At 33.1% G+C, this 27,830-nt stretch overlaps 1 protein-coding gene across 11 annotated transcripts in view; it reads left to right on the plus strand.

Annotated features, from left to right (window-relative positions):
• Positions 1-27,830, plus strand: part of CACNA2D1 (calcium voltage-gated channel auxiliary subunit alpha2delta 1) — a 489,928-nt gene that overhangs the window by 305,086 nt on the left and 157,012 nt on the right. For all 11 annotated transcript variants that reach the window (XM_017523103.2, XM_017523100.2, XM_017523102.2 and 8 more), the window contains exons 5-6: positions 2,584-2,625; positions 22,287-22,416. In XM_017523103.2, coding sequence (XP_017378592.1) covers positions 2,584-2,625; positions 22,287-22,416 — 172 coding nt within the window. The remainder of the gene's footprint in view (positions 1-2,583; positions 2,626-22,286; positions 22,417-27,830) is intronic.

Here is a 27,830-nt window from a genome sequence, read left to right on the forward strand (position 1 = left end):
GACAAAAAATCCCCCAAACTCTGAAAAAAAAAAAAAAAAAGCAAATGTCAAATACTTAGTTACAAGAAAGGAGTATGGATGAGTATAGATGTTTCACATGCAATATAATTTTATGACTGATATATTTTTGTTCAGTTTACTTAAAAACTCAGCATTTAGAATTACATGCAATCCAAAATCCAGAAAGCCTTGTACAAATTCATAATACTTAAGTAAACTTTGAAGTTTACCTTTTCAATGACAGTTTTAAAAGCAACATAGAATTTCAGAGTTTAGAGTGTTCACCATTATACCATACACCCTCACAATTCAGTATCTGAAAGAAAAGATAAGTATCATGTTTTGTAGAATATAGTAGACAAAAAAGGAAAAACAAAAATTAGAAATTCTCAAACATACCTTTTTAATTCTTAATTTCACTTAATGTTAGTTTCATGCATAGCTCTTCTTAACGGAATCAAAATACTTAATTTGTATCAATACTGACCCTTAAAAAAAATCATACTTGTAACTCTTCTGACGCTATGTAAGATACTCTTAATCTTAGGCTTAATAAATAATGATTATTTATTTATATTATTTTATCGCTAGGAAATACATTGACTAACCATTAATTCTAGTACCATGGATCAAGTATAATCCTACATACAATGGTTATTTTATGTAATTGATCTGTGTTCATTATTGTACCTAAAGAGTTGGAGTAGATACGTTTGACTTATGTCGTGCCTTTCTTGGTACAACAGTGTATGCATATAGATATTAGTATCTGTTGAAAATGACAAAGCTGAGCTTCTTGAAATTCAAATGCAGCCTCACCTTGTTGTCTACATGCTGCCATTTTGTTAATATAAGCAAGCACATTGCAGAAAATGAAGTCTAAAATGAAGATGAACGTATTCACTGCTCTAGCTTTTGGTAGAATCCACATTTTAAATAGAAAATTGTCTCCTAAGTATTAACTGCAGAGTTACAAGCAGGATCAATAAACTAGTAATTAGGTTTGGGTCTCAGGCGGATTCAGAAGATTGTCTTGCTTTGTTCATGTGATGACCTCTGCTTTTTATTTTAGCTGTTACAAAACTAATGCTATAAGAAATGTTTCAGGAATTAGAACTTTTATGCATGTTAAATTTTTAGCTACTAAATGATTCTTTAAAAAATCAATTAAATAATTTAAAACTTGTAGTGATTCTAAATGGAATTCAAATTCATGAGTTTCAGCCTGCATTATGAATCATATATTTTGATATTTATATTGGTTTTGGTTTGTTTGATCTTCACAGAGACATATATTTTATGGAGTTTCAGTTTCATGGTATGTTTCTCAACAACAGGCAGATCTCTGTGGTAAATAAACTAAGAAACGAAACACAGTGTATTTTCCTCTTGGAGATTTATAATGCACAGCCACACATTGTCTCTGTGAAGTTCTGTCAAAAAGAGACAATTCAACTTTATTGTTTTCTAAAGTCATATGACCATGGAATGCTTTTGCCCACATAACATCTATTAACATCTTGAAGTGGTGATCTTTTTTTTTTTGGAGGGGGAAAGGGAATATACTTTGAGAAGCACTAATTTAGTGAACTTTTCCCCAGTAATTTCTTTTTTAAAAAATTGTATATTATATGTTTTTTTAAAATAAAATTTTAGAGCATCTATGTTTTTGGATGTTTAAGAGGCAGAGAAAAATAAGTGATCACATAGTTTACAACTTGAAGACATATCGCTGATTAACTATATTTTCAATCAGTTGGGGATAAGAAAGAGAAATCAGTATAAGTAGATTATTTTTACATTGTATAGAACTAGCCCCAGAGACACAAAGAATAGGAGTTTTAAATTCCTTGACAGTCATTCTATTCATCCATTTCCATTTTTCCTCTGCAACACAGTTGGTACATATAAGTATACATTTTGTGCATATTTAAAATATACTCCTCATAATCTTTCTTTCACAATATATTGTATTTTTCAGGAACACTAGTGGCTAGCAGAGTCATCCATATATATTTACTCTTGCTAGAAAGCCAATGCTAATTCAGTGCTTTGCTAGAATATGAGAATATTAGTGTGAGATGATCTGATATTTTTTACTATCTGAATTACCACATGCTCATCATTTCTTATCCGACTCTCATGAGGAAATTTTTGCCAGTATTGTATAGATAGACATTTCTTCGAGAATCATTTCAACACCCCGTGTGTGTATGTATATAAAAATCATGGCTTCAGCAAAGTATTAGGACACGTATCTTACATGCTCCTTGAATTATCCTGTTTATTGTATATTAATATATGAGTGTATATATGTTTGTGTATATTTTACTTATGAATTTTTCACTTTATTTTTTCTTGACAAATGGGATCTTTTTCCCAATGCAGGATATAATATTGTTGATAAACTGTTTTAATATGTTCTTAGAAAAATAGTGGCTAATCCTTATGGATCATTGTTGAATATATTGTGAAAGAAAGATTATGAGGAATTTATTTTAAACGTGCATAAAATGTATTCAGTGTTTGATATAGTATCCTTTTTATTAAAATCAGTAAAGCATTCTTTTTCTTTTTTTGTAGAGCAATGAAGTTGTCTACTACAATGCAAAGGATGATCTCGATGTGAGTATTAAAAGTTTTACATTAAATTCTAAGAAAAACTTAATTATAGTAAAGTGATTGGTCTTATAGAATAAATAGAGCTAGCAGATTTAGTTTTTAAGACAATATTAGGTTGCATGAGCAAAATACTAGTTAGATACAAGATAATTAAGAACTTTAGTACTTTTGTGATTTTTAACAACTTACTCTTGGCATCTGACTAAGTAACAATTCCATGTTTTCCTCTGGATTTGACCTCTCACTGCACTCTGTCCAGACCTCAGTCCGTAGTACCAACTGTGATACTCTGGACGCCATTAGCAATATTGAAAATAGCTATCAAATCCCATCTACCTCTGTATTCTGGCTCCTGTCACCAGGGTCACAACACCTATCTGCTTTGACTTGAACTTTGCACACCAGGGAGAACCATGTACTTCAACTACAATATGAATGACACCCCAGAAGCTGTGCAACAACTGGCCCTGCTTGTACAGTCTGTAGAACAAAGTAGTTGCTCCATATACCTTTGTAAATAAATGACTCTGATGTGCATATTTAAATGATTTTAAAACATGGATTTTTTTAGTGCTAATTGGTTACTTCTAATACTGTCACACTTGGATAGGAATTGACGACACATTTTATTATTTAGTTACAGGGAAAACATTTTCAAAAATAATAAAGGTTACACTTAATTTTTAAAAAATTCTTATACTTGACTCTTACATCAAAAAGTATCTGGATATACTTAATTTTTAAGACCAAAATATTTGTTAAGGTCATCCTATATTATAGGTATTTTAAGAGCTTGGGATATTTCAGTAAATGTAGCAAACAAAAGTATTATGTCTTTCACATATTTCTTATCTGAATCAAAATAATTGTATATTATACATATATATATTATTTATATATATAATTGTATATTATAATATACAAAATATTTGTATATTATTATGTGGAATTTTCTTCCAGCTATTTAAAAGAAGAAAATGAAAAAAAAGTCTATCTGGTCTTCAGAAAATGAGAAAACATGTAATAGCTTGATATGTCAGTTTCCCAAATTATAGCAAGTTATACCACCACTATCTCAAACCATACGCTAACCACTTTACACAATTATTTTACTTACTTCCTACAATAATACTGTGAATGAAGAAGGTTTTATTTTTTCCAACTCATCGTTGAAGAGCTAAGGGTGTTTTGAAAAGTATATTTTTCCTTTAGACATAGGTGGCATTCCAGTGACATCTTTCCTCTTATGATGAGTGTATATATTATTTTAATAATGTAGGAGGCTTATTAAGTACAAACTGTCAACTAAAAATATTTTAAGTTTATTGATATCAAAGTAAATACTAGTTTTGAAGAGTTGTTTAGTTTTGTCATTATAATTAGCACTTGATATTTCTAAAATTATTTAAAAATATATAAAAATCTTCATCAACCTTTCTGGCGGTACATAAATTGCAACATTTGTTAAATATTTAATTTGTAAAACTGTGATAAAGACTTATAATAAAGTGAATGCCATTGACATGCAATCCTCCAATTAAGGATAGCATAAAGATAATGAAACCAATACTGAAAATAGCTTTTTTCTCTAATCTAATTAAAGAAGTTACATTTATATGTCAAACAGTTTTATTTATTTAGGTTTGCTCATGATTTAGAAAGTTACTTTTATTTTATAGTGAAATTGGCCATTTTCCTTTGTTCAAGATTTTAACAATTATCTGTAAAATGTCAATATGACTTTTTAGTAACTGTCACCCCAGTTTAAATCAATGCTTCAAAGTTGCCCATTTGAGCATATATGTCCACTACAAGTGGAAAAGTGTGCATTTGTTACTATTTGTAATACTTGAGTTGTTCTAATATTGTTACATAGATTGCCTTCACTGTTGTTCATTCAAGTATTTAAATCAAGCCCTTTTGGGAGAGACAAAAATTGTATAAGTGAATTTATTGAACTTTCCCTTTCCCTGTTTTTCCCATTTTCTCACCTAAAAAAAAATAGTATCTAATACTACTGTGGGTAGTGCTTACGAAAAGGATTCATTCTCTCTCTTCTGCTACGAGGTGAAATTAAATCAAAGCCTTATAAATAGTAAAATGTCCATATTTAAATTTAAAACTTAAAAAAATGATGGTCAGCATTTGGAGAAATCTCAATTTCTTTATAAACAACATTATCAGAATAATTCATAAAGAGTATTGTTTGGTTCAAAGAATTGGAATAATTCATGTCCTAATCCAGCCCTGAAATTATAGTCATCCTAAGGGCTTAAAAACCTATTAAAATTTGAACTGTTATTCTCTCATCTAAGACATGATACAGTTGAATAGGTGATCCATTAAAGTTCATTTCAGTTCTTGACATTCTTAGATTCTAGTGAAAATATGCTTGTACATAAAGAATATATTTACATGGATAAAGAATATGACTTTATAGAATTGAATAGTCAAAAGGAGGGAAGAAAATTACATTCATTACTCTTAGCCTACTCTAAGCATGCTGGTTTTTTGTTACATTTTTATGATTTTCTCATGAACATCTATGCTTACTTATTTGCATGATTCTTTAAGTACACAAGTTATTAAGTGGCAAAATTATTTTTTATCTTGTGAAATAGTTGTTGCATCATTGTTTTGAGTTGATATAACATGACTCAATTAACTTCACTTCTACCTTGGAGTTTAATTTTCCTTTGTGAGTATTCATATAAATATCAATACATCTTTACACATAAACATTTTTCTTCAAAGTTTTGAACTTACTTTTAGGACAGAGTCCCAAAAGTGGGAATCCTTGGCATTTTAATGAATTTTTATATATAATGCAATGTCATGAAAAGAACCAGACCAAGTTCTGCCATCATTAATGTCCAGAGACATTATTTCCTCCTAGGCTGCTCAGCATGGACAATAATCTAACACAGTCAAATAGTTTTTCACTGTTTCGATTATTTGTGTCTTCCAGTATTCAGCTATTGCCCCCAACATAGGAAACCCATGTTTTTTCAGGCTCTTTGACTTGTGAAAGATTTTGAACCCTAGTGAGATTGTTCACATATCTGTGAAATCTGTACATTAATATGCCCTTCTTAATACTGGGTAAAATAAGTGTTACGTTAATATGCACTTCTTAATACTGGGTAAAAGAAGTATTACTTATTTTACACACAGAAGTCTGAATACCTATTCCTGATATATATTAGCACTACATAAATATTCATTGCATTTGGCCATACTATGACTGTCATTGCTTAAGTAAAGCAAGAATATAATTTTTTAAGAGAAAAAAATGTTTGGGAGGAATTACATCAGAAAGTATAATTCTACTTATAGAAAGCTTTGAAAAATAAAAAGACCAATAAATTATCATTCCAAATCAACCTGAGTATGAAATACGAAGTTAATCCTTGTGACATCGTTCAGTTTTCTGTATTTGGAATATTTCATGTGAATTTATTTTCAGAATTTGTAAAAACTATATGATGTACACTTTACTAAAAATTTTTCATTGGACAAGCTAAAGGTGCTTTAGAATATGATAATGCTAATGTCTTATAAGACCTTGAACATTGAATCAAAATGAATTATGTTATATTTATTAGTGTATCAGTTTGTCTGTTAGATCGCTAAAATAAAAGTGGCCAAAAATAGACAGCAGTTGATTTCTCTCTAGGAACATTCTGCATGCATTGGCTAATACAGCAGCTCCCTATCTTCCAGGCCTCAAGGTTCTTCTTCCCTATTCTCTGCTTTCCTCAGTGTACCTCTCCCATCTTGTGCTCCAAGATTGATGTTCCAATATCCGTGATTCTTTCTGCATTAGATTAGGAGAGGCAAATGACAATGGGAGACATGCCCTTTGCCTTTAGGGGTATGTCTCAGAAGTATCTGTGCCCCTTGTCCACAACTTAGTGACCAGCCTTGCCTTGTTGCAAGAGGATATGGAGTACTTCCCTCCTCCCACCCTTGACCCATGCATATGTACCCAACTAACATGTAGAGTTCTATAACTAAAGAGAGAAGGAAGAGGATAGTAATTGAGAGATAGTTAATTAGCGGTTTCTGCACATATCTTGAATTTGTTTTTCACGTATTAAAGTTAATGCAGACACTTCACTCATACATTTGAGTGACTGGTACCTTTTAAATACAATCAAATCCTTTAGCTGTGGAAGAAAATTCTTTTACAGTAAAACGAATATAAAATTAGGCACTGTGCTGAGTTTTTTCTAATATCTCCTAATGTGTCTTGGTAACTAATTATGAAATTGTTTTCTGTAATAGAAATACTTATTATCACACAGTGAAAGTTAAGAACTGTAAGTAAGTATTGTACTTTCATATTAAAGATTTTCAGCGATTACATTTTTTTTTTAAGAAAGATTGTTACCTATCTGATGAAGTTAGACTTATGGATGATGACATTTACTCACCCTCACCAAAAGTTTTGCAATAGGGGGTGGATTTAATTGGCTCCTTTATTTACAACTTTGTACATGCATTGCTTGATATTTTATATACCAGGTATTCACAAATCATAATATCATCATATAATTGCTGTTTGAATTTGGCTACTATCACTGTTCTTTGCTCTCAGTTTTCTACATGCTAGTTTAGCTATGTATTTTTATTGTTCAAATTCTACAATGTCATATTCCTCATTAAAAATTTGTCACTTGAGAGTATATAATGTAATTTTACCATCTCATACATCTACATCTAATATCTAATACCACAGGGGAGCTAATTGACATACTAACTGCTGAGACATTATTAATTTTGTCTTCAGTATGTTTCAATGCTGATTAATATCTGAGAGCTGTTGAAAGAAATTATGGATAAATTAAATTTACCCGAGTTTATTTGTGTAAAGAGTGATTCATGAGTCTGGCAGTATGCAAAACTAGGAGAAAGCCCCCACCCAGCAATATGGTCAGGCAGTGTTTATAGACAGACAAAGGAAGTGACGTGTAAAAACAGCTTGATTGGCTATAGAAGGGCATTTACCTTACTTGGGCATGATGCACCATTTGCCTTTTGTGGGCATAATATGATGAGTGGGCAGCCTGTGATTGGCTGAAACTCAGTTGCTGTGATTAGCTGAGACTCAATTATTAGTTAAACTAATATACTTTTAGTCTGGGCACGGTGTCTCATGCCTGTAATCCCAGCACTTTGGGAGGCCGAGGTGGGCGGATTACAGGGTCAAGAGATTGAGACCACCTAGGCCAACATGGCAAAACCCATCTCTATTAAAAATACAAAAATTAGCTGGATGTGGTGGTGTGCACCTGTATCCCAGCTACTCAGGAGGCTGAGGCAGGAGAATTTATTGAACGAGGGAGTCGGAGATTGTAGTGAGCTGAGATTGCGCTGCACTCCAGCCTGGTGACAAAGGAAGACTCTGTCTCAAACAAACAACAAAAACAACAAAAATAAATATGTGCATATATGTGAATATATACTTTAAATGTGTGTGTGTATATGTGTATATATGTGTGTATATATATACATACACACACATTTGAAGTAGTTTGTTTACATACTAAAGGGAACTTTAGGTCAAAATTAACTTAAAGAGCTAAATAAAGTTTCTGTTTTAAATGTTATACCTCCTGGCTAACACTAAAAGATTATAGATCCTGAGGCTATGGTTATTATTTTTAACTTTTTCACCAGTTCTGCTGGAGATGATTTGTTTTTCTTTTTTTTTTTTTTTTTTTTGAGACGGAGTTTCACTCATGTTACCCAGGCTGGAGTGCAATGGCGCGATCTCGGCTCACCGCAACTCCGCCTCCTGGGTTCAGGCAATTCTCCTGCCTCAGCCTCCTGAGTAGCTGGGATTACAGGCACGCACCACCATGCCCAGCTAATTTTTTGTATTTTTAGTAGAGACGGGGTTTCACCATGTTGACCAGGATGGTCTCGATCTCTTGACCTCGTGATCCACCCGCCTCGGCCTCCCAAAGTGCTGGGATTACAGGCTTGAGCCACCGCGCCCGGCCTGAGATGATTTGTTTTTCAACTCCTAAGACTAGTAGGATAGTGATCATTTTCTATATTTCCCAGCACTCACATCAATCATTTTCTTTCACTGCTCCAATACAATTATCTAAGTTTAGACATTGTTCTTGAATGTGTTCTTAAGAGCTATTGAAATGATCTCATTTTATGATTATAAACTTAAAATATACATGTAATTATGATACATTATTAATATACAAATTTGTAAACATATTCATATATCTCTTTTCTATTATCAAGATCTTTGTCGCTTACTGTTGACTCTTTTTTGGTGTTTAAGACCGTGCAGAAAATTTCCTAAGCAGAACGTATAATGTTTGGCAGTGAAATAAAAGTTTTTCCTTCTTGAAGGCACAGCCAATCTTTGTGAATTATTATATTGTGGTCCCTCCTTAGAATAGAAGTTCCCAGAGGGCAGCTCTTATGCACTTACAGCAGCTGACGTAACTCTTACATTGTTCAGTACATTGTACTCACTCAAACTTTCTTTCTCTACGGATCAATAAATCTAAGTTAAAATTAAAGAGGCATTTCACACAACTGTAAAAGGAATGTTCTTAAGCATAGTTTAATAACATGTCATAATTATATTCTACACATTCTTCCCCATTTTTGTTTCCCATACTTTTGTAAAATTTTAGAGAGACCCTTTCCCTTCCATCCCCAACCTTAGCCCAAACCTGTGTAGGTTTCTGTAATCTAGATAATTGGGAATGAAATACATGAAATACATACCTTGAATAAAACACTTGCCCAACTGTTGAGCAGCATTTCATATCATTATCACTTCTGTAGTTACAAATATGACAGCAGCAAGGACAAACACTTGGGGAGAAAAAAATCTATACCAGCTGACTACTGTGCAATCTTGAGATTAGATAGGTCTTTCTTCATTTAAGACTAATAAAATAACAGGGCCGGGCACGGTGGCTCACACCTGTAATCCCAGCACTTTGGGAGGCCGAGGTGGGTGGATCACGAGGTCAAGAGATCAAGACCATCCTGGTCAACATGGTGAAACCCCGTCTCTACTAAAAATACAAAAAATTAGCTGGGCATGGTGGTGCGTGCCTGTAATGTGCCTGTAATCCCAGCTACTCAGGAGGCTGAGGCAGGAGAATTGCCTGAACCCAGGAGGCGGAGTTTGTGGTGAGCCGAGATCGCGCCATTGCACTCCAGCCTGGGTAACAAAAGTGAAACCGCGTCTCAAAAAAAATAAAAAATAAAAAATAAAAATAAATTAAAAAAAGACTAATAAAATAAAAACTAGTTAATGGAGAAATCCATGAAAGATTCAGTAACAGTAAAGTAGTATTAAAGGCATAGAGGAAAATTTTTCTCTAAGATGATATTACTCCAGTTATGTATGGCAGAAAGACAAACAACACTGAATATACGCTTACTGTCCCCAAAGAAAGAGCCAGTCAATGATCTATAAAACGTAGACTAAAACCATCAAAACAAAAACTACCGAAACAAAATTCTCATTGGAGGAACTAAAAAATTTGACAATGTGAATTATTTATCAATAATCCTCAGAAAAGGTTTGAGAAATACTCCTTGAATTCCAGCAAAGTAAGAAATGTGGGAACAAAGTTAATAAATGTGAAGGTCAGAATTCATAAGTCCCTGTCTTCTCAGAGATCAAGTCAAAATACATGCGTCAGATATAATCATCAAGGATTTAATAGAAGAAAACATTCAGGTCTGCAAAGAAATCTGTATATAATTATAGATTTGGAAGACCTACAGTGTTTCAGACAAAGATTTTTAAAAGTCAAGAACATTTACACCAAAAACTTGCTCAAGGGTATTCAAGAGGAGATTTCTAGTAGGCAGCTAAGTATTTAGTTTGGTTGCTTAGGAGAGTGGCCTAGAATAGAGTTTTATGTTTAGCTTTCGAGGGGAATTTGAAAACAAGTGGCTGAAATTTCCCGAGCAAGTGTGAAGTTACATATATAGCAAGGCCAGATTCATCTACAGATAAATTTTGGCATACTTACACAAAGTTAAAAACAAAATGAATTTGAATACCTTTGGATATAACATATTCTCCAGCCTGCTGTAATACCACTACTCCTTGTTGTCTTACTTTCAGCCTGCTTCACACATCTACACAACATTAAAAAAATATATATCTTAAGGCAGTAAAGATAGACTCCTCAGAACACCAACATTTAGGGGAATGTGGGGACAGGGGAGGGGGGAGTATGAATATGAGTAGTTAGAGATTAAGAAGTAGCAGCAGCTTTCATAATAGAAGTAAATCGTACAAAGAAGGTCATGAGTTTTTTACATTTTGGCATTAAGATGAGATTTGGAATTCCCTGATTTCTACTATTTCATGTTTATTAGGCTGGTGTATCAACAGGTTCGCATTTGTATAGAAAGAATGATACGTTTGAGTATAATCTATTGATTTTGTTCATTATAATGATGATGCGTGGCCTCAAAGGTAAAACAAGTATTTAAAGTTGATCAATGCTTCCTTCAGAATGAAAGCTTTCCATTAGCTGCATCTGAATTAGTCAGTTTGTGGGGAAGATGTAAGCTCTTCAAGGACTCTGGTATAAGACAATTCCTCAAGGGCATTTTATAGTTATCTACATCCCTCTACTTAGATCAGTGCTATTTGTGTTCATCTTGTGGCTATAAAATAAATACTGACAGCTAGATTTAGGTAAAACAGTGACTGAAATAAAGTATAGAATTAATATTTCCTTAGGATTGTACAGTATAAAAGTTATGGCTTTAGTCATTTAAACAGATTTTCCTCTTGAAACTTAGAAACACAGGTATAGGCTGGGTGTGGTGGTGCACACCTGTAATCCCAGCACTTCAGGAGGCTGAGGCAGGCAGAATACTCGAGCTCAGGAGTTTAAGAACAGCCTTGGCAACATGGTGATTTTTTTAAGCCTGCCTTGTTTTTTCTAGGTAGCAAATGGTAGTCCTTCCTATGAGTGTTCTAAGCAATTTGTAATACATTTCTGGCTTTAATGGTATAATACCTTATACTATAGAATATGTATACAGGGTTTGATCTTCAAATTTTTTGCCTCTGCAAAAAATACTAAAATTAGCCAACCATGGTGGGGTACACCTATGGTCCCAGCTACTTGGGAGGCTGAGGTGGGAGGATTGCTTGAGCCCAGGAGGTCGGGGCTGAAGTGAGCTGAGATTGTACCACTGCACTCCAGCCAGGGTGACAGTAAGGCCCTGCCTTAAAAACAAACTCAAAAAACAAAACTCAAATAAAGAAACTATGAAGGTATAACTGGGATAAATTACTGGATGAGCCATAATTCTCATGGAAGGATATGTACTGCACATTTGGCCTTACTGGATATTTAAGAAAATCTTTTCTGTGTCCAGTTAACTTACTCTAGAGAATGTTAACATGACTAATCATACTAATTACCTGATCATGATACCATACAATTCTTCCAATCAAATGCTTTACTTAAAACCCCAATTTAAATAACTTTCTCATTAAGCCTTCCTTATTTTTTTCTAGGTAGCAAATGGTAGTTCCTCCTATGAGTGTTCTCAGCAATTTGTAATACATTTCTGGCTTTAATGGTATAATATCTTATACTATAGAATATGTATACAGGGTTTGATCTTGTCTACTGAATTTTTAGCAATTTGAGGTAGAAATAATATTTAGTCTCTTTTTTAGTATACAGTAATGGTTGAGATAATGCTTGTTAAATTTGTATACTCTTTATTTTCACAGTGTTTGTGTTGATGTTTTCACCTTTTCAAGTGGTGCTGTATCATAAATATGGTGGAAATGAAAATGTTAATTTGCTTTAAGGTTAGTGGAAGCAAAATTAAGACAAGAAATATTAAAGCTAGCTTTTACTATGGACGACATTTGAGTTAATTTTTAAGATAGACATTTGTTTCCTATAGTTCATCTAAGGGGACTGGATGCAAAAGATGAGAGTGGCTGTGGACAGTGCTTCCTCATCCTTTCTCCTTTGCCCCTGGGGGCAGCCATCAGGACGAACAGTACTATTAAAACAGACAATGTAGTTTCCCCTGTTCACAAAATTAATTAAAGTTGGGGAATAAGTAATGGGGTTAGAATAGTTGTCTATAATTACTGCAAGTGATAGAAGTATCAAGATTTTTGGTTCCAAGTCTGGGAAGATATAAGCTAAGTTAGATGAATATTTATGAAACATGAACTCAGCCCTATTCTTCCATCAAAACTAAGTTCTGTTAACAAAAACACCAGGGGTTCAGTCTGTGTCTCATTGCTTGATACACAGAAAGCCAGTCACTGAGACAAAAAATATTGCCAGGAAAGAAAGCTTTTGGGTGCTGCAGCTGAGGAGATGGGAGATAAGCCTCAAATCCGTCTACCCAACTTACTAAAATTAGGGGTTTATATAGCATTAAAGAAATGTAGCTATATGCTGGAAAAACAGGAATTAGGAAGGGCGGTGTCTCATTGTCCGATGTGGTGATTTGGTGAGTTTCAGTTTCTTGATACTGTCTGGGAGGCCTGAATGGTCGGTTTCCTGAGAAATGAATTTAGAGAAGACAAATAGAAGTTTCAAGCTTTAAGACCAGGTGGGTCAATTTCTGTGTTTATTCAAAAATACTGCAGACATTAGTTCTTTGAGGAAATTGGGCCAATTTCACTTTCTTATTCTACATATAGTAAGAGTCGAGTTTTATTTCCAAAGAGCCTACATCATTCAAATGAGCATAAAGTTTCAATGTAAGATTATTTTTATTAGAAAAAGGATTTTTAAATCTGAAGAAGAGAGAAAGAGTATAATGAGTCATGTCATCTATTATTTGCTTAAATTTTTTAAGAGAGAGGCAACATTTTATTTCTAAACACTTCTACATGAAATTCTGTTTTTGTTTCTTTTAAATAACAAGGCATACATGTACAATTGCTGTATACCTTGTTATACAGTAGAAGCAATAGATTGTGATAGTTGAGGTTATATACTGCAGTGCTAGATAGATTCAAATCTTAGCTCTATCATTTCCTCTCTGGGTGATATTGGCAAGAGCATATCACCCAGATATGCTCTTTGCTTTTTACTTATTTGGTCTGTAAAATGGAGGTGATAGTAATACCAACCTCAGAGTTATTAAAAAGATTAAATTAAAACAAATAAAACAGACCATTTCCTGGATCATAGATGGCGGTCCAGAAATGTTAATGAATAAATTCTGAAAAACAATTATTAATATCATTAATAATTACAATAAATTTAAGATTAAATTGAAGTGATCTTAGCATCAAATGGAGTGTGTTGTATATCTGAATGTTAATAAAGGGGATTAGATTGAGATATTTTTCATTTTATTGTCATGAATTTAATCTTTGCATTTGTATGAAAACCTTAATATATGCACAAGGTACAAATCAAAGTTGAATGTTCAAAATACATTTTAAAAATGGAAACACAAATAGGGAAGATTGTTTTGATATCATTGTAGGTTTTATATATTCAATTTTATTTTTAAATTTTAGAGACAGGGTCTTACTATGTTGTTCAGACTGGCCTCAAACTTACGGCTCAAGATATCCTCCCACCTTGGCCTCCTGAGTAGCTGGGACTACAGGCATTTGTCATCATGTCTGGTTCTGTTTATTCAGATTTTAAAGAAAACTTAGATGCCAAAATAAACTGAGCGGGGAAAAGCTAGCAATGTAACGGTTATTTATGAAAACCCGCATTCAAGTTCTCCTTAGCTTTGAAATTTATTTGGATTCCTAGTTTAGGTTTATAAAGACATCTGACCTGATAAGTCGTTAAATTCCCTGAAGATAAGAGAAGCAGATTCCTCAGAAGACTTGAGTTTTACCAGCAAACTGCACTATTTTCTTAATTCCTAAAGAAAGCAAAAAGAAAGCAGATCATTACAAAGCCTTATTAACTTAATTCCAAGATCTATCTGACTAAAATCCAAATGAAATAAGTTCAACCTAGAATTCCCATATCATTAAATTGAGTTGATTTATTTGCTGCATTTTATTTTATTGATCATGTTCAAAATTTGTCCTGTCTGGGACATTTGGCCAGACGACTGAATTCCCTTGCATATTTATGTTGCTATTTATTTTCCTCTTAGCAGAGTCTTGTCTATGTTAAAATTAATTCCACCATAATGTCCTATCCTATCTAAATTCTTTTTCAATGTCTAATATTTCATGATTATATTTTATTTTATAGCAATAAATAAACCTGGTTCTAGAATGAGCTAGTAGGAATATGTATCAAACAGCAATGAAATCTAATTATTAAAGAAAAAAGAAAAATCTGGATTTCTTGTGTGGCATTTTAAAAAGTTGTCTTATAGTATGTATCCTTTATTTTACACTCTTAGGTATCAAATGGTGATGAAATTTAATTATTGAAGAAAGAATCAGAGTCTAGGTGCTACTGGTGGCGGCTGTCCAGGGCCTTGGCATTTTGAACAAAGAACTGGATAAAATGCACAAAAAATGTTTCATATTTATTGAAACAAAAGTATACTCCACAGAGTAGGGAGCGGGCTTGAGCAAGTAGATCAACAGCTCTGATTCCAGAATTTTCTGGAGTTCAAATACCTTCTAGAGGTTTCCCATTGCTTACTTGGTTTACACTCCATGTAAAGGAAGTGGTGGCCTGCAGCCAGTCTGACTGGTTGCAGAAGGTGATCAACTAGAAGCTGAAGTGAAGTTACAAAGTTACATAGGAAGATTTAGCCTGCAGTCAATCTGATTGGCTGCTGGAGGGGACCAATTAGATGCTAAAGTGATCTTACAAAGTTACACCCCTATGCAAATGAAGACTAGGCCTGTGACCAGTCTGATTGGTTGTGGGAGGGGACCAATCAGAGGCACTTTCCATTCTTCCTCTGCCGTGCAGTCAAAAGGAGTTGGAGAGTGTTGCAAAGGAAGTTGCCTCTGAACTTTTTTCACTTGTGTGGAAAGTTGGGTTTTCCTTTTGATTTAATTCTAGAAAGTCAGCATGAATCACCCTTAGGTTCCCTGCCTATAGACCCTATTCTCTTGCCACATAGTTTCTTTTCTAACATTATAAAAATTATAATTTGCAGCCTTTATTTCAATTTCTGATGTTGGCCAATATGGAATCCTTGAATATGATGGCATAAAAGTTGACTATTAATTGCTTTGTATTCATAATTGCTTTGGATCTTTTTGCTTCTAAAATAAATGGTTTAAATATTTTTTGATGTGATATGTTTGCATTGGGTAATAGCATATATTATATATACTTTTATATATATATTCTGATTATATAATATGTACTTATATATGCTTATTCTATACTAGGTGGTAGCATTTAAGGCATACTATCTTATATAGAATAAGTATGTGTAATATATACTAGCTGTTACTATAACTCTATGTATCATTTACAGTTCACAGGAGCCCTTTGTGGTACATATATTTTATTTTTCAGGTAAAACAAGTAAAACTTAATGAATTTGAGTTACTTGTCCAGTGCCATGCACTTGGTATTTGTCAGAGTAGGGAAGTGAAAGCAGTGCAGTCTGTATGATCCAGAGCTGGAAAGCTATGTCACTGTGCTGCCTGGGCAGTGGGCACCTGGAAGAAGAGGGCTTGTGAAGGAGCTGTTGTAAATTGAGACTTAAGGGTCAAATTTTGGAGACAGTTTTGATTTAAAATTTTATTACATCTACCCATTATTTCTGTCTATATTTGCTTTTGATGTATTTGGCTTATATTTGATCCAACCAATGTTATCATTGACAGGTGTGAGGTTACAGTGTTACTGCAGTAGGCAAAATAAAATGTGTGTGATGTAAAAGCTTGTTAAACTTTGAGTCCTAAGTTTCTGCTGATCTGATCCACTATTCCAGTGATGTTTACCATGAATATCTTAAAATTAATGTGTACATCTCTGTATGGAATATAGCCACCTCAGGAATCACTCTTGGGGGAGAAACTATAAAACCAAGAAAAAGGTAGATTAGATTCAGTGTCTTCTAAGAATTTTGCCTTATTTTTTTGGAGCTGCTTTCAAAAATGTTTCAAGCCTTTCCTGATATATTTTAATGCTTTACACACTTGGGCACATGCTCCTTTTGCAAAGATAGTTTAAACATTGGTTCTCAGTCATTCTGGATTACTGGCATTTATGGTGGGATCCTAGAATCCTACAGTCTGAGCTCTTAAATTACATCTTAGTTGTATAACTAACTTTAGCCTGTCTTTGCCTCAGATATCAAGAGAATATAATTGATCTTAGTACCTTTCAAGGTGGTGATGGTTGTTTTAAACCTCATTTGCCCTGGCAATATTTTGAAAAGTATATTTGTGTATCATAATATAAAAAGACTGTTTTATGTTCTTAGAAGTAGAATGGCTTTATTTAAAACATTTCCTTTTATAATATAATGCATGGTACTACATAGTTTCCATGGGGAGTGCTATGTTGAACTTTCATACTCTGTAAAAATCACAGTGCCTTTTACAACCCTTTAGCAGAAGACAAATATCACTGTCTTCCCAAAATATAGGTTACATATTTAGATATAATGCATAGATATGGATATTCTTTTGTAGCACTGAATTATGTCCCTTTCTGATGCTGGATATTTAAAAACTTCGTACTACATGTGGAATTTAAGTCAGCCCCCAACTCTTTTCCATTATACTCACCTTTATTGTATTGCTAATGGCTCGCCTTACTCCCTGCTAGGTCCTGTGATAAGCAATTCAGGGGCATTCATGCAAACTAAATTTACTCATCATGCAAACTAAAATTACATCGGTTTTATTTCAAGGATGTCCTTAGGTTCTGTATTTTATATCTTTTGAATGCTTTCATTATAATCCTCATCAGCAACTTTAATATATTTTATTTGAAGAATGTCATTTTTGTCTTTTAAATTTAATAAACAAGTTATTGCAGGGATCAGTATCACCTTTTAACTTAATTTAGATCAAATTTGTCTTTGACTGTCATTTGGAAAATTTGTATATTCTTTGTTTTAATATTCCCTACAGTGTTTTTTAACTTTATTTTGTTACTGCACAATTTCCGCTACTTTGTGGCCCCTCTTGTTCCCAAATCTGTGTCTCAATGTTTTTCTTTTCCCTTTTATACATCGTAATTATTAGTAGAATACATGAAGACTTTACAGTGAATCTAATCTTCAATAAACTAGAATTATTTCTTCAATTTTCTTTTCACCACTGATGTTATAAATTTACTTTTCATGTTAATTTTAAAACTTTCTTTTCTGAGTATATTAAATAAATTGCTTCTGAGGAATCAATGCTAGTTTTTCCACAGAGTAAACCAAGGAGTTGCAACATTTGTATTACCTGGAAATTGGAGGAATCTTCTGAATTCCTAAAATAGTTTGTTCTTCATCAAATATATTAGCCAAGCTCATATTTTTTTGCTAATACATAATTTCAAAATTTTATTTTTTGTTATGATTCAGTAAAGCAAAAGTACAAACATGTAAGTCCTTAGTCCATACTCAGTGTCATCCAACTCATTTTCTTTCTAAACGTATTCATCTACCAAGTACTTGTCTAAGTCATAGCATCCTCAAGGAGAAAAAAGCAGCTTAAACCAATGAAATCAGAAGTCTGTTATGTTCTTATTGTCTCCATACTATTTTCATTGTTTAATATTCAACCTGGCCTTCCAACTTGACTTAGAACAATTCTGACCAGATCAAAGTTCCACACCTCTTTCTATTCCTTATTAATTGCGCGTGGTCACCTGCAGCTGCATTGAGTCTTCATTTCTCATTGATCCAAGAGATTAACCAAAAATAAAGCTTTTCAAGCTTGGTGTGGTGGCTCACACCTGTAATTTCAGCAACTCAGGAGGCTGAGGAAGAGGATTACTTGAGACCAGGAGTTTGAGACCAGCCTGGACAACATAGTAAGACACTGCCTCTAAACAATAGAAATAACAAAAAAAAAACCTAGCTGGGTATGAGGGAATGGACCTGTAGTCCTTGTGGCTCTGGAGGCTAAGGTAGGAGAATGGCAACTCAGGAGTGCAGTGAGCCATGATTGTGCCACTGTACTCCAGGCTGGGGAAGAGAGCAAGATCCTGATTCAAAACAAAAAAGTAAAAACCAAAATCACAAAGCTTTTTCTCTGTGTGAGTCAGACCTAGTAACCATCTTTAATTAGCTGAGCAGCACAGGATGCTTAAATTCCAATGCTGAACTAATGGTCACAGAGTAATCCAGTATTATATGTTAAAAAATAATGTTTAAAGCCATGTTTAAACATGACTTTTAACCCATAGTATTGATCCCAATATCCCAGTAAACCAGAATATTCAGACTTGGTGCCTGTTTGAAAGTCTGTTTTAAATATAACACATCCTATCTTTGGTAATGCTTTATACTGAAATATAATGCCATGCCTTAAGGCATATTACATATGCAAAATTGATATTGAGAATAATAATTGAGACTTAAAAAAATTCTAAAATCAATAATACCTATGTTACAAAAGTTGCAGGCTCTAACGTAAATAACAATTGTAAAATAACTACAAAAACCCAGGATGTATTTAGAGATGGAAATTTGAAAATATACATACATATGCATACATACATATATACATACATACATATATATTGGAGAATTGCACAAAAGGCTTGTTTCATCATACAGGAACATGTGCGCGGTCTCACTCTGTCACCCAGGCTAGAGTGGAGTAGTGTAATCATGGCTTATTGCAGCTTCTAACTCCTGGCCTTGAGCTCCCCTTGCCTTACCCTCCTGAATTGCTGGAAATACAGGAGCATGCCACCGTGCCAGGCTCATATTTAAATTTTTTATAGCAATGAGGGCCTCACTATGTTGTCAAGGATGTTCTTGAGCTCCTGGCCTCAAGTGATTGTCTAGTCTAGGCCTCCCAAAGTGGTGGGCTTACAGGCATGAGCCATGGGGCCTGGCCAAGACGGTTGATCTAACACCTTTACTAGTGAGAAGGAAATACAAATTGTGATACTTCCATAGAGAATGTTAGTGAACCATTTTATTCTATATCAACTAATTGTTTACAAGTTTGTGGCACAAAAAAATAATACAGAACAGGGGACATAAATATAACCATAGTATGAGCGTAAGCAGGATTTATCAGTTTGCAAATCTGAATTGTGTAAAATAGTTAAGTTACTTTCCATTCAATTTAGGTAAAATGTATAGATTTTAATTTTTGGATATTTTGCTAAAAATGGGATTTTTTTAGGTTAATAAGAAAAAGTGAACAAAATATTAAAAATCAGTTTTTTTAATAAATATTCTAAGGTTGAGATAAATATGTTAAATTTGCAAGAGCTTTTTGTACCTGTCAATTATCATTGTGACTTTCCAAATTAAATTTGCTAATATGCACTGGTTGTAAAATTGAATGACCTCCTCATCCAACATTAGCTTGTGTCTCTGTCTCTGAGTGACCTAATCTATTATTTAATAAATGCAATTATATTGAGAAGAATAGTCTGAGAATTATGCATTTCATGTGTCAGTTATGTTTTACCAAATGCATTTGAATATATTTTAGACTCCACTTGTTCATTTTCCCTATACACATTTGTATATATGGTGGTCTATAGACTTCAGAAGATATATTTTGAAAAAAATGTTGGAACGGATTTCTTTTTCTATGTAATCTGAAAAACTGGAATTCTTCATTTCAGAGGGAGATTTTATTTGACATAGTTAATTACTACATTAGACATTCTGTGTTAAGTAGTTTTTCTCATAAAAGTCAGCTCCTTTGTGTCTAATGTTTACTGTATTTCAATTAAATCTATATGGCCACAATATATAAAGATAATTAAAGACATGGAGTAGGATGGTGTGAGGAACAGTAGTTTCCAGTAGCTTAAAGATGATAAATGAGTTGAATTTAGAAATTCTCATCTTTTTATGAAATTATTTTAATTTATGTAAACTACAAAAGAAGAACTATGGAAATAGCACTATTTTTCTTTTTAAAAACGTGTTTAGCAATTGCACCTTAAAAAGGAGTCTTGATACACGATTATACAAGTTGAGAAGTACATTATTATTTTAAAGTTATTTGTAAAAGACATTTATATCTTTATTTAAAAGAGCAATAGCCCCCATAAGATGTATTTAAAACTGCTAATTTTTAAGTGTAAGAGGATTCAGAAGAAACAAGTAATTTTTATGTTAGGAAGACAAGCATGTAATACCTCATAATAATAGAAAAGACTTAAACCTTAATAGTTTTATTCTGATCACAAGTTTAATACATTCTCATTGTATTATTGGAAAAACCAGAAAGCACAAATTATTTCTTAAAACTGCAAAGCCAGGAATAATACTGGTAACACTTGCTGTGTGTACATCTGTTCATTTCTCCCTCTATCTCTGTTTCCTCCCAACACAAATAGGTTTTTTCCCTTTTCATTTTTGCTTAACTCGTAAATTTTTAACTTCATATCATTTAAAAACAAATACAGTTAAGAAAGAGTTAAAATACATTTTGATTGAACAACAAAAAATTTTAACACAGATAAAAAATGTTAGAAATGCATTTTGGATAAATGAATGAAATTCTTAGTTTACTACTGGGGAAGGCAACAAGGTAATTCAGCATCAAAAGTATAGTTTCAATAGGTATAAAATTAATCTTTGGCTTTAGGCTCCTGAGGAGTTTTCTTGAATCATTATTGATTGGATCTTAGTTCCTACCTAAAGAGACAAATTGGTTCAAATTAGGATTTAATTTTGAGAGTTAGAATAGATCTCTTCTTTCCTATACTTTCTTTTTTAAAACAAAATTTGATATACCTGGAAAACATGTGAAAAGCAAGGGGATGGCATTTAAAATAATCCTTCATTGCCATATTGTTTCTGTCAATGTACCATTATTTGTCAAACAAACAATCATCTTCAGCTGCCCAATATAAATTTCATTATATAAATTGTGAAATTTATTTTAAGTGGATAATATTATTTAGGTTGTATTTAAAGGCACTTATCCCGTTCCTTTATTATTTTATTTATTTGTGTATTTGCTTGTTTACTAACTTGACATGGGGTCTCACTTTGCTGCCTAGGCTATATTGTGGTACTATGATCTCAGCTCTCTACAGAGTTAACCTCCCAGGTGCAAGCCATCTTTGCACCTAAAGCCTCCTGTGACTACAGGCCTGCACTGCCATGTCCAGCTAATTTTCTGTTATTTTTTTGTAGAGACAAGGGTTTGCCATGTGGCCTAGGCTGGTCTAGTGATCTGCCTGGGCTCAAGTGATCTGCCCACTTCTTCCTCCCAAGGTGCTGGGATTATGAGCATGAGGCACAGGGCCTGGCCTATCCAATTCTTTAAGTTTACATCTTAGTAAATACTTTATGTGTAGAAGTCTGGTCTCCCCAAGTACCCCAAAGATGATCCCAAATGACTCCAACATTGAGGAAATCAGGAGAGCAGTTAGTTATAATGTGAATAATATAATAAAGATATACTGGGAATGCTAATACCTGAATGGAAATTCGCGTATGCAATGGTATTAAGATACTATATTTTTAACAATTCTTGTAGATTTATTTTTTGAAGAATATGCATTTGGCAAGTGAAGTGCATATGAAAATTCTGTATATTCTCTTTTTCTATATAGCCTGAGAAAAATGACAGTGAGCCAGGCAGCCAGAGGATAAAACCTGTCTTCATTGAAGACGCTAATTTTGGACGACAAATATCGTATCAGCATGCAGCAGTCCATATTCCCACTGACATCTATGAGGGCTGTAAGTAAAATGTTAACATCTGTTGGAATACCATGCCCTTGACTAGCTTACATTTCTCATGTTTGGGGAGAAAAAAGAGCAAATGTGGCATTGTTTTATTTGTCATATAAGACAAACTCTGACCTATGTGAAAGAATCAATCTGAATGTCATGAACAGTTTACGTCAATATAGCCTCACTAAATGAATATTTGTAGGATAGCCCGCATCCGTGGAGTGATCCTTCTAACCTGTTCTTTAGTAAATAATTCTGCTTTCCCAGTTGACGTCCATAACTTACAAAGTATATAGACATATTCTTCAAAAGCCAAAACTGTGGGACTATATTATACATACACATGCAAAAATATTCTTGCATAAACTGGTAAAGGGAAAAAATTGTATGTTTTAGATTATTTCCAGTTCTTACAACTTCTCATGCCTGTCAGACTCTCTCTCTTTTTCCCTTCCGTGTGTGTTTGTTTCTCTGCCTTACCCTAGGATATAGGTAAAGGGTACCTTCCTCTCAATGTATTGTGGGCTTCCAGCAAAAAGAAGTGTTGAGGTAAAAGGAAGAGACCTCAAAAACTAGAAAACCATTGACTGGAAATCTTGGTTGAGAAGGCTTCCCTGTGAGGAAGGGATAGGAAAAAAAATCGTTTAGGAAAATGAAGGAAGCTTGTGCAGGTGTTGTATTTTAGAGACTCCCTCTGCATTAATCAGAGCAGAACTGAGAATTCTAACTAGGAGTTTTCCAAAGGAAAGCTCTATCATCTTTGAGAATGAACTGTGACTGGAAACAGGGTATTGGTTCAGTCATATCCGTGGTCTTCCGTATTATTTATTCTTTAACTCATCCCTCCACCCCATCCTGCACCTTGTTCCCTGCTTTCTCACATAGTAAAGAATAAGGGGAAAGAACTGCTTGAGATTGTGAAGAACGTGTTTCTTATATTCCTTTTAATTGAGAGGCGGTAGAGTGTATTCTGAATTCAGATTATCCAGATTGCCTGGGTTCTGGAACGAGACTACCTAAGTACAAATTTAAATTTTAGGCCGGGCGCGGTGGCTCACGCCTGTAATCCCAGCACTTTGGGAGGCCGAGGCAGGTGGATCACGATGTCAAGAAATCGAGACCATCCTGGTCTACATGGTGAAACCCCGTCTCTACTAAAAATACAAAAAATTAGCTGGGCATGGTGGTGCGTGCCTGTAATCCCAGCTACTCAGGAGGCTGAGGCAGGAGAATTGCCTGAACCCAGGAGGCGGAGGTTGCGGTGAGCCGAGATCGCGCCATTGCACTCCAGCCTGGGTAACAAGAGCGAAACTCCGTCTCAAAAAAAAAAAAAATTTTAGCAGTACGTATTATTTCCTTGGACAAATGCTTCAACTTTCTGAATAGGCACTTTCTCATCTGTAAAATGAAGACAAGATTAATATCTTGAAAGGTCCTTTGAGGATAAAGTAAGTTTAATGTATTTAATTTCTCATAATAGTGCCAGGCTCATAGTAAGTGCTGAATAAGCGTTTGTTGTTATTATTTTAAAGTTTATTTAGACTCATAAGATTAAGTAAAGGGAACCACTGTATAAATGAGTTTCAATTTTTTGGATTCACTTTTGAGATTATTGGTTTTAAAAAAAATTTTAATGCAAGTATGAATCTTACAACAAATTTTATCTTTGATTAAATTATTTTGTTTCTCCTTTTAAGTGTTCTTAAAGTACATGCTGTTTTCATCAATTCTTTGATGATTTTAAAGAATTCTTTTATACATAATTATAGGATAATTATGTATAATAGAAACAATGTTTTGTGTGTGTGTGTGTGTGCGCAGAGAGAGTTTCTCCTTACATGAGCCTTAAACATAATTTAACTTCTTTACAATCCAACTCAGACTATTAATTCCAAGCCCTTTTTAGAATAATTTGGGATTCAGATTCATATATTAATATTTTTTCTTTGATCATTGTGTTATTTTTTCAATAGTTTTGATATTTGTAATTGTATTATAACTATTCAGACAGTGCTAAGCTATATGGTTATGTTTCTCAATTTTTGAATAATATGTCTTCAACCTTATTTAGTTTCAAGTCTTCTATCACCTGTTGTTTGTTTGATATGTCAACAACATAACAATCTCCTTCAGTATCTTTCTATTAAATTCCCATTGGAAGAAAACTGGATGGGTATAGAAGTTTTGAGTCAAAATATTTTTTGTCAATACTCTGCTTTTGAATTCTTTATTTCAAAGCACTGCTTTTCAACCTGCCTTACTGTGTTGAAGAAACACGAAGCCAACTTGAATGTTGTTAATTTTATAATTTTATTAGAAATCTTTTATAATTTTGTTTTATTGATGTCTGGGGGCTTTTTATTTATAAATTTAGTAATTTATAAATGTCCACAAGATATTTTAAGTCCGTGATTATCTAATAACTTTACTATATGAACTTTTTTTTACAATATTTATTTACGTGGAAGACTGATGTGTAAAAGATATTAAAGCAAAACCACTGTGCCTGAAATAAATGTGGTGTGGTCAGAACACTAGCTGCTTTTTCTTTACTTTCTTTAAAAGAATATCCTCAATCTAGTATTGGTAGTCAAGACAGATTGTCTGAACAAGCTTATAGATTATTGTTTGATTATTTGTGAGCCAGAATTGTCCGTAGGAGGCAGTAAGATACTCACTTTGCATGAGAATCTTCATTCTCTTATTCTTTTGTTTACTTTACTTAGTTGAAATCACATTTATAACTAAAACATCCATGTACTGTATGCTAGAACAAATATGAAATCTGACTCATAAATTTAAATATAAATTAATTTTTAAAAAAATATCGCATAAGCATACATACATCTTAATATGCTATAGTTTTGAATTTGTATAATGTTTTTCTTTCCAATTTAAAATAAACTTTTTAAATAGCTACAGATAATTTTAATAGTCTCAGAGAATACAACTTATTTCGAGAATCAATAAAATAATTAATACGTTTTCAGAAACAGGCATTCTTTGGGATATGTCATAATTAAAAAAAAGAAAAAGAAGCTCTATCTTTGGATTATTTAGTCTCATTCATCTTAATACTAGCATCTTCCTCTTTGCTGAAATCTCATCAATAAGACGCTAACCTTGCCTGGCCTGTACTCCTTTAAAATTCATATCCAGTGTTATAAGCTGCATGCGGAAATGACAGGAATAGAATCAGAAATGTCCACAAGATCTGGAAAATTTAATAATTACCGGTATTCTTCATGCGCTGTATGGGAACGTATCCGATTTAGAGGATTGTTCTAGGCTTCTGAGTTTAATGAATATGAAAGTGCACTTTAGTTGAAGGCTTAACTGAAGGAAACTGCCTTTTTCATTTCAAGACAGTTGTGTAGCTACACTGTCATAAGAAACCTCGTGTTCTAATTTCACAAAGATGATTACTTTTTAAAGTCCCTTGAATTGAAATGTGATTATTTTTGCTCAATGATATATTTAAAGTTTTAGAATACTGTATTTAATTAGAGCCCCATCTCAAAATTTCCATTTTTGAGTATTTCACTGGTTGTTCCTTTTCTTTTAGAGGGCACCCAAACCATACTTAATTTTCAGATCTAATTTATCTGCTTAGGAGTATAGAAGACAAGCATATAACTTGGTAAAAAGAAGGGCTGAATATTCTGAGTTAATTTGTTTAGTCACAGAACTTTATTAATATTTGAGTCACTTTAGACTCAATGTAGGGATGTCTTCATAGAATGTTCTATAATTTTATATGGAAAATCATATTGATATTTCTTTATATAATTATATTTCTATAAGAATAACATTAATAAGGGAAAATAATAGAAAGGAACCCCAATTTGCTTGAAGCTTTCAGTTACCAGATACTTTTGTCCTTACACTTGTCCTGTAATGTAAGTAAGGCAATTATTATTTACATTTAGAAGTAAAAATACCTAACATACTTTTATCATGAAGATATCTTCATTTTGATAAAAGACAATTTTCATGAGTTGTATTATCTTTGATGTCTCATATGCTTTACTAAAAGTACTTGATTTTTGTACATTAATAATCACTGACATTACCCTTGTAACTTATCTTGATATTCATTTGTGTTATCTTAAAATATATGGTTACTGTATCTTAGATGATGTCAGTGTCAAAATTGCAGAGGAAAAAGGTGCTTGCAGTCTTTGCTAACAATTGCATAATCTCCTGTAAGTTTTAGTAACTAATCTATTCCAAAATAGGTCCACCACTTACTAATAGTTTACATTTAACTGTTGTCAACAGCCCATTTTGTTGCTATTCCAAGTACCAGTGTGGGTAGTATACCTTTTACGGAATAAAAAAGGCAGTATTCAGATTGATTGGCATGCTCAACGTAAATCAGGCTAAATCCATAGATCTCATAGTTGTATAAAAGAAGAAATCGGTGCTTCCTTCAGGTGTTTGGTGTACTTGGGCAAAAGGCTTGATTCAGATGGAATAGATGTGCTCTCAAGTCTATATTTGCATATTTTTGAGAAAATTATAGTCCCAGTGAAAATATTTCAGTGGAGTGATATTAATTTATCTTACTGCTTCCTCAAATATATTTTGTGAGAGGGGAAACTTGTTCATGGTTTTGGTAGAATATTTATATTTGGTATATAATGTTATTCTTTGTAATTAGCTTTGAAACAATGAGAAGATGTGAGAGCAACTTTAAAGTACTGAAATTAAAAAGTGAAATTATTCTTTGATTAACAGATGATTTAAAGGAAATGCAATCCATGAGAAATAGATGAATATTTGATGCTACTTACAATGAATAATATATGTAGGGTAGATTACTTATGTTGTAATTTGTAACCAAAATAGATTTTTTAAAAGTTAATAAAAAATGATATTACGCAAAAACTATAGAGTTAATACTTATTTTTGCTTATGTTTTTCTTTCTGAAATATTCACTATATTCTTTCAAACTATATTGATTATACTAGTTGATGTATATTAATTTTAGTTAACTTGTGAATGTACAATATTTTGACCTGTATTTGGCATATTTTATTTAACAAGTATTTTAATTTATTGATGGATTAGTTTGAAAAACAATTTGACAAAAAATAAAGTTCTGTATTTTTAATACTATAGATTATATTTATATGTATTAAGAAAAATACTTTGTAATGTGGTAGCATTATAGCTTGATAAGAAATGTTATTAATTATCTTTCATTGGAATAGAAATCTCCTCCTGGTGTGGTGGCTCATGCCTGTTATCCCAGCACTTTGGGAGACCTAGGTGGGTAGATTGATTGAGCCTAGGAGTTGGAGACTAGCCTGGGCAACATGGTGAAACTCTGTCTCTCTAAGAATACAAAATTAGCCAGGTGTGGTGGCACACACCTGTAGTCCCAGCTACTAGGGAGGCTGAGATAGGAGAATCA

This window comes from Cebus imitator, unplaced genomic scaffold (genome assembly GCF_001604975.1).
Source record: "Cebus imitator isolate Cc_AM_T3 unplaced genomic scaffold, Cebus_imitator-1.0 Scaffold26, whole genome shotgun sequence".
In the NCBI taxonomy this organism is placed as follows: Eukaryota; Metazoa; Chordata; class Mammalia; order Primates; family Cebidae; genus Cebus; species Cebus imitator.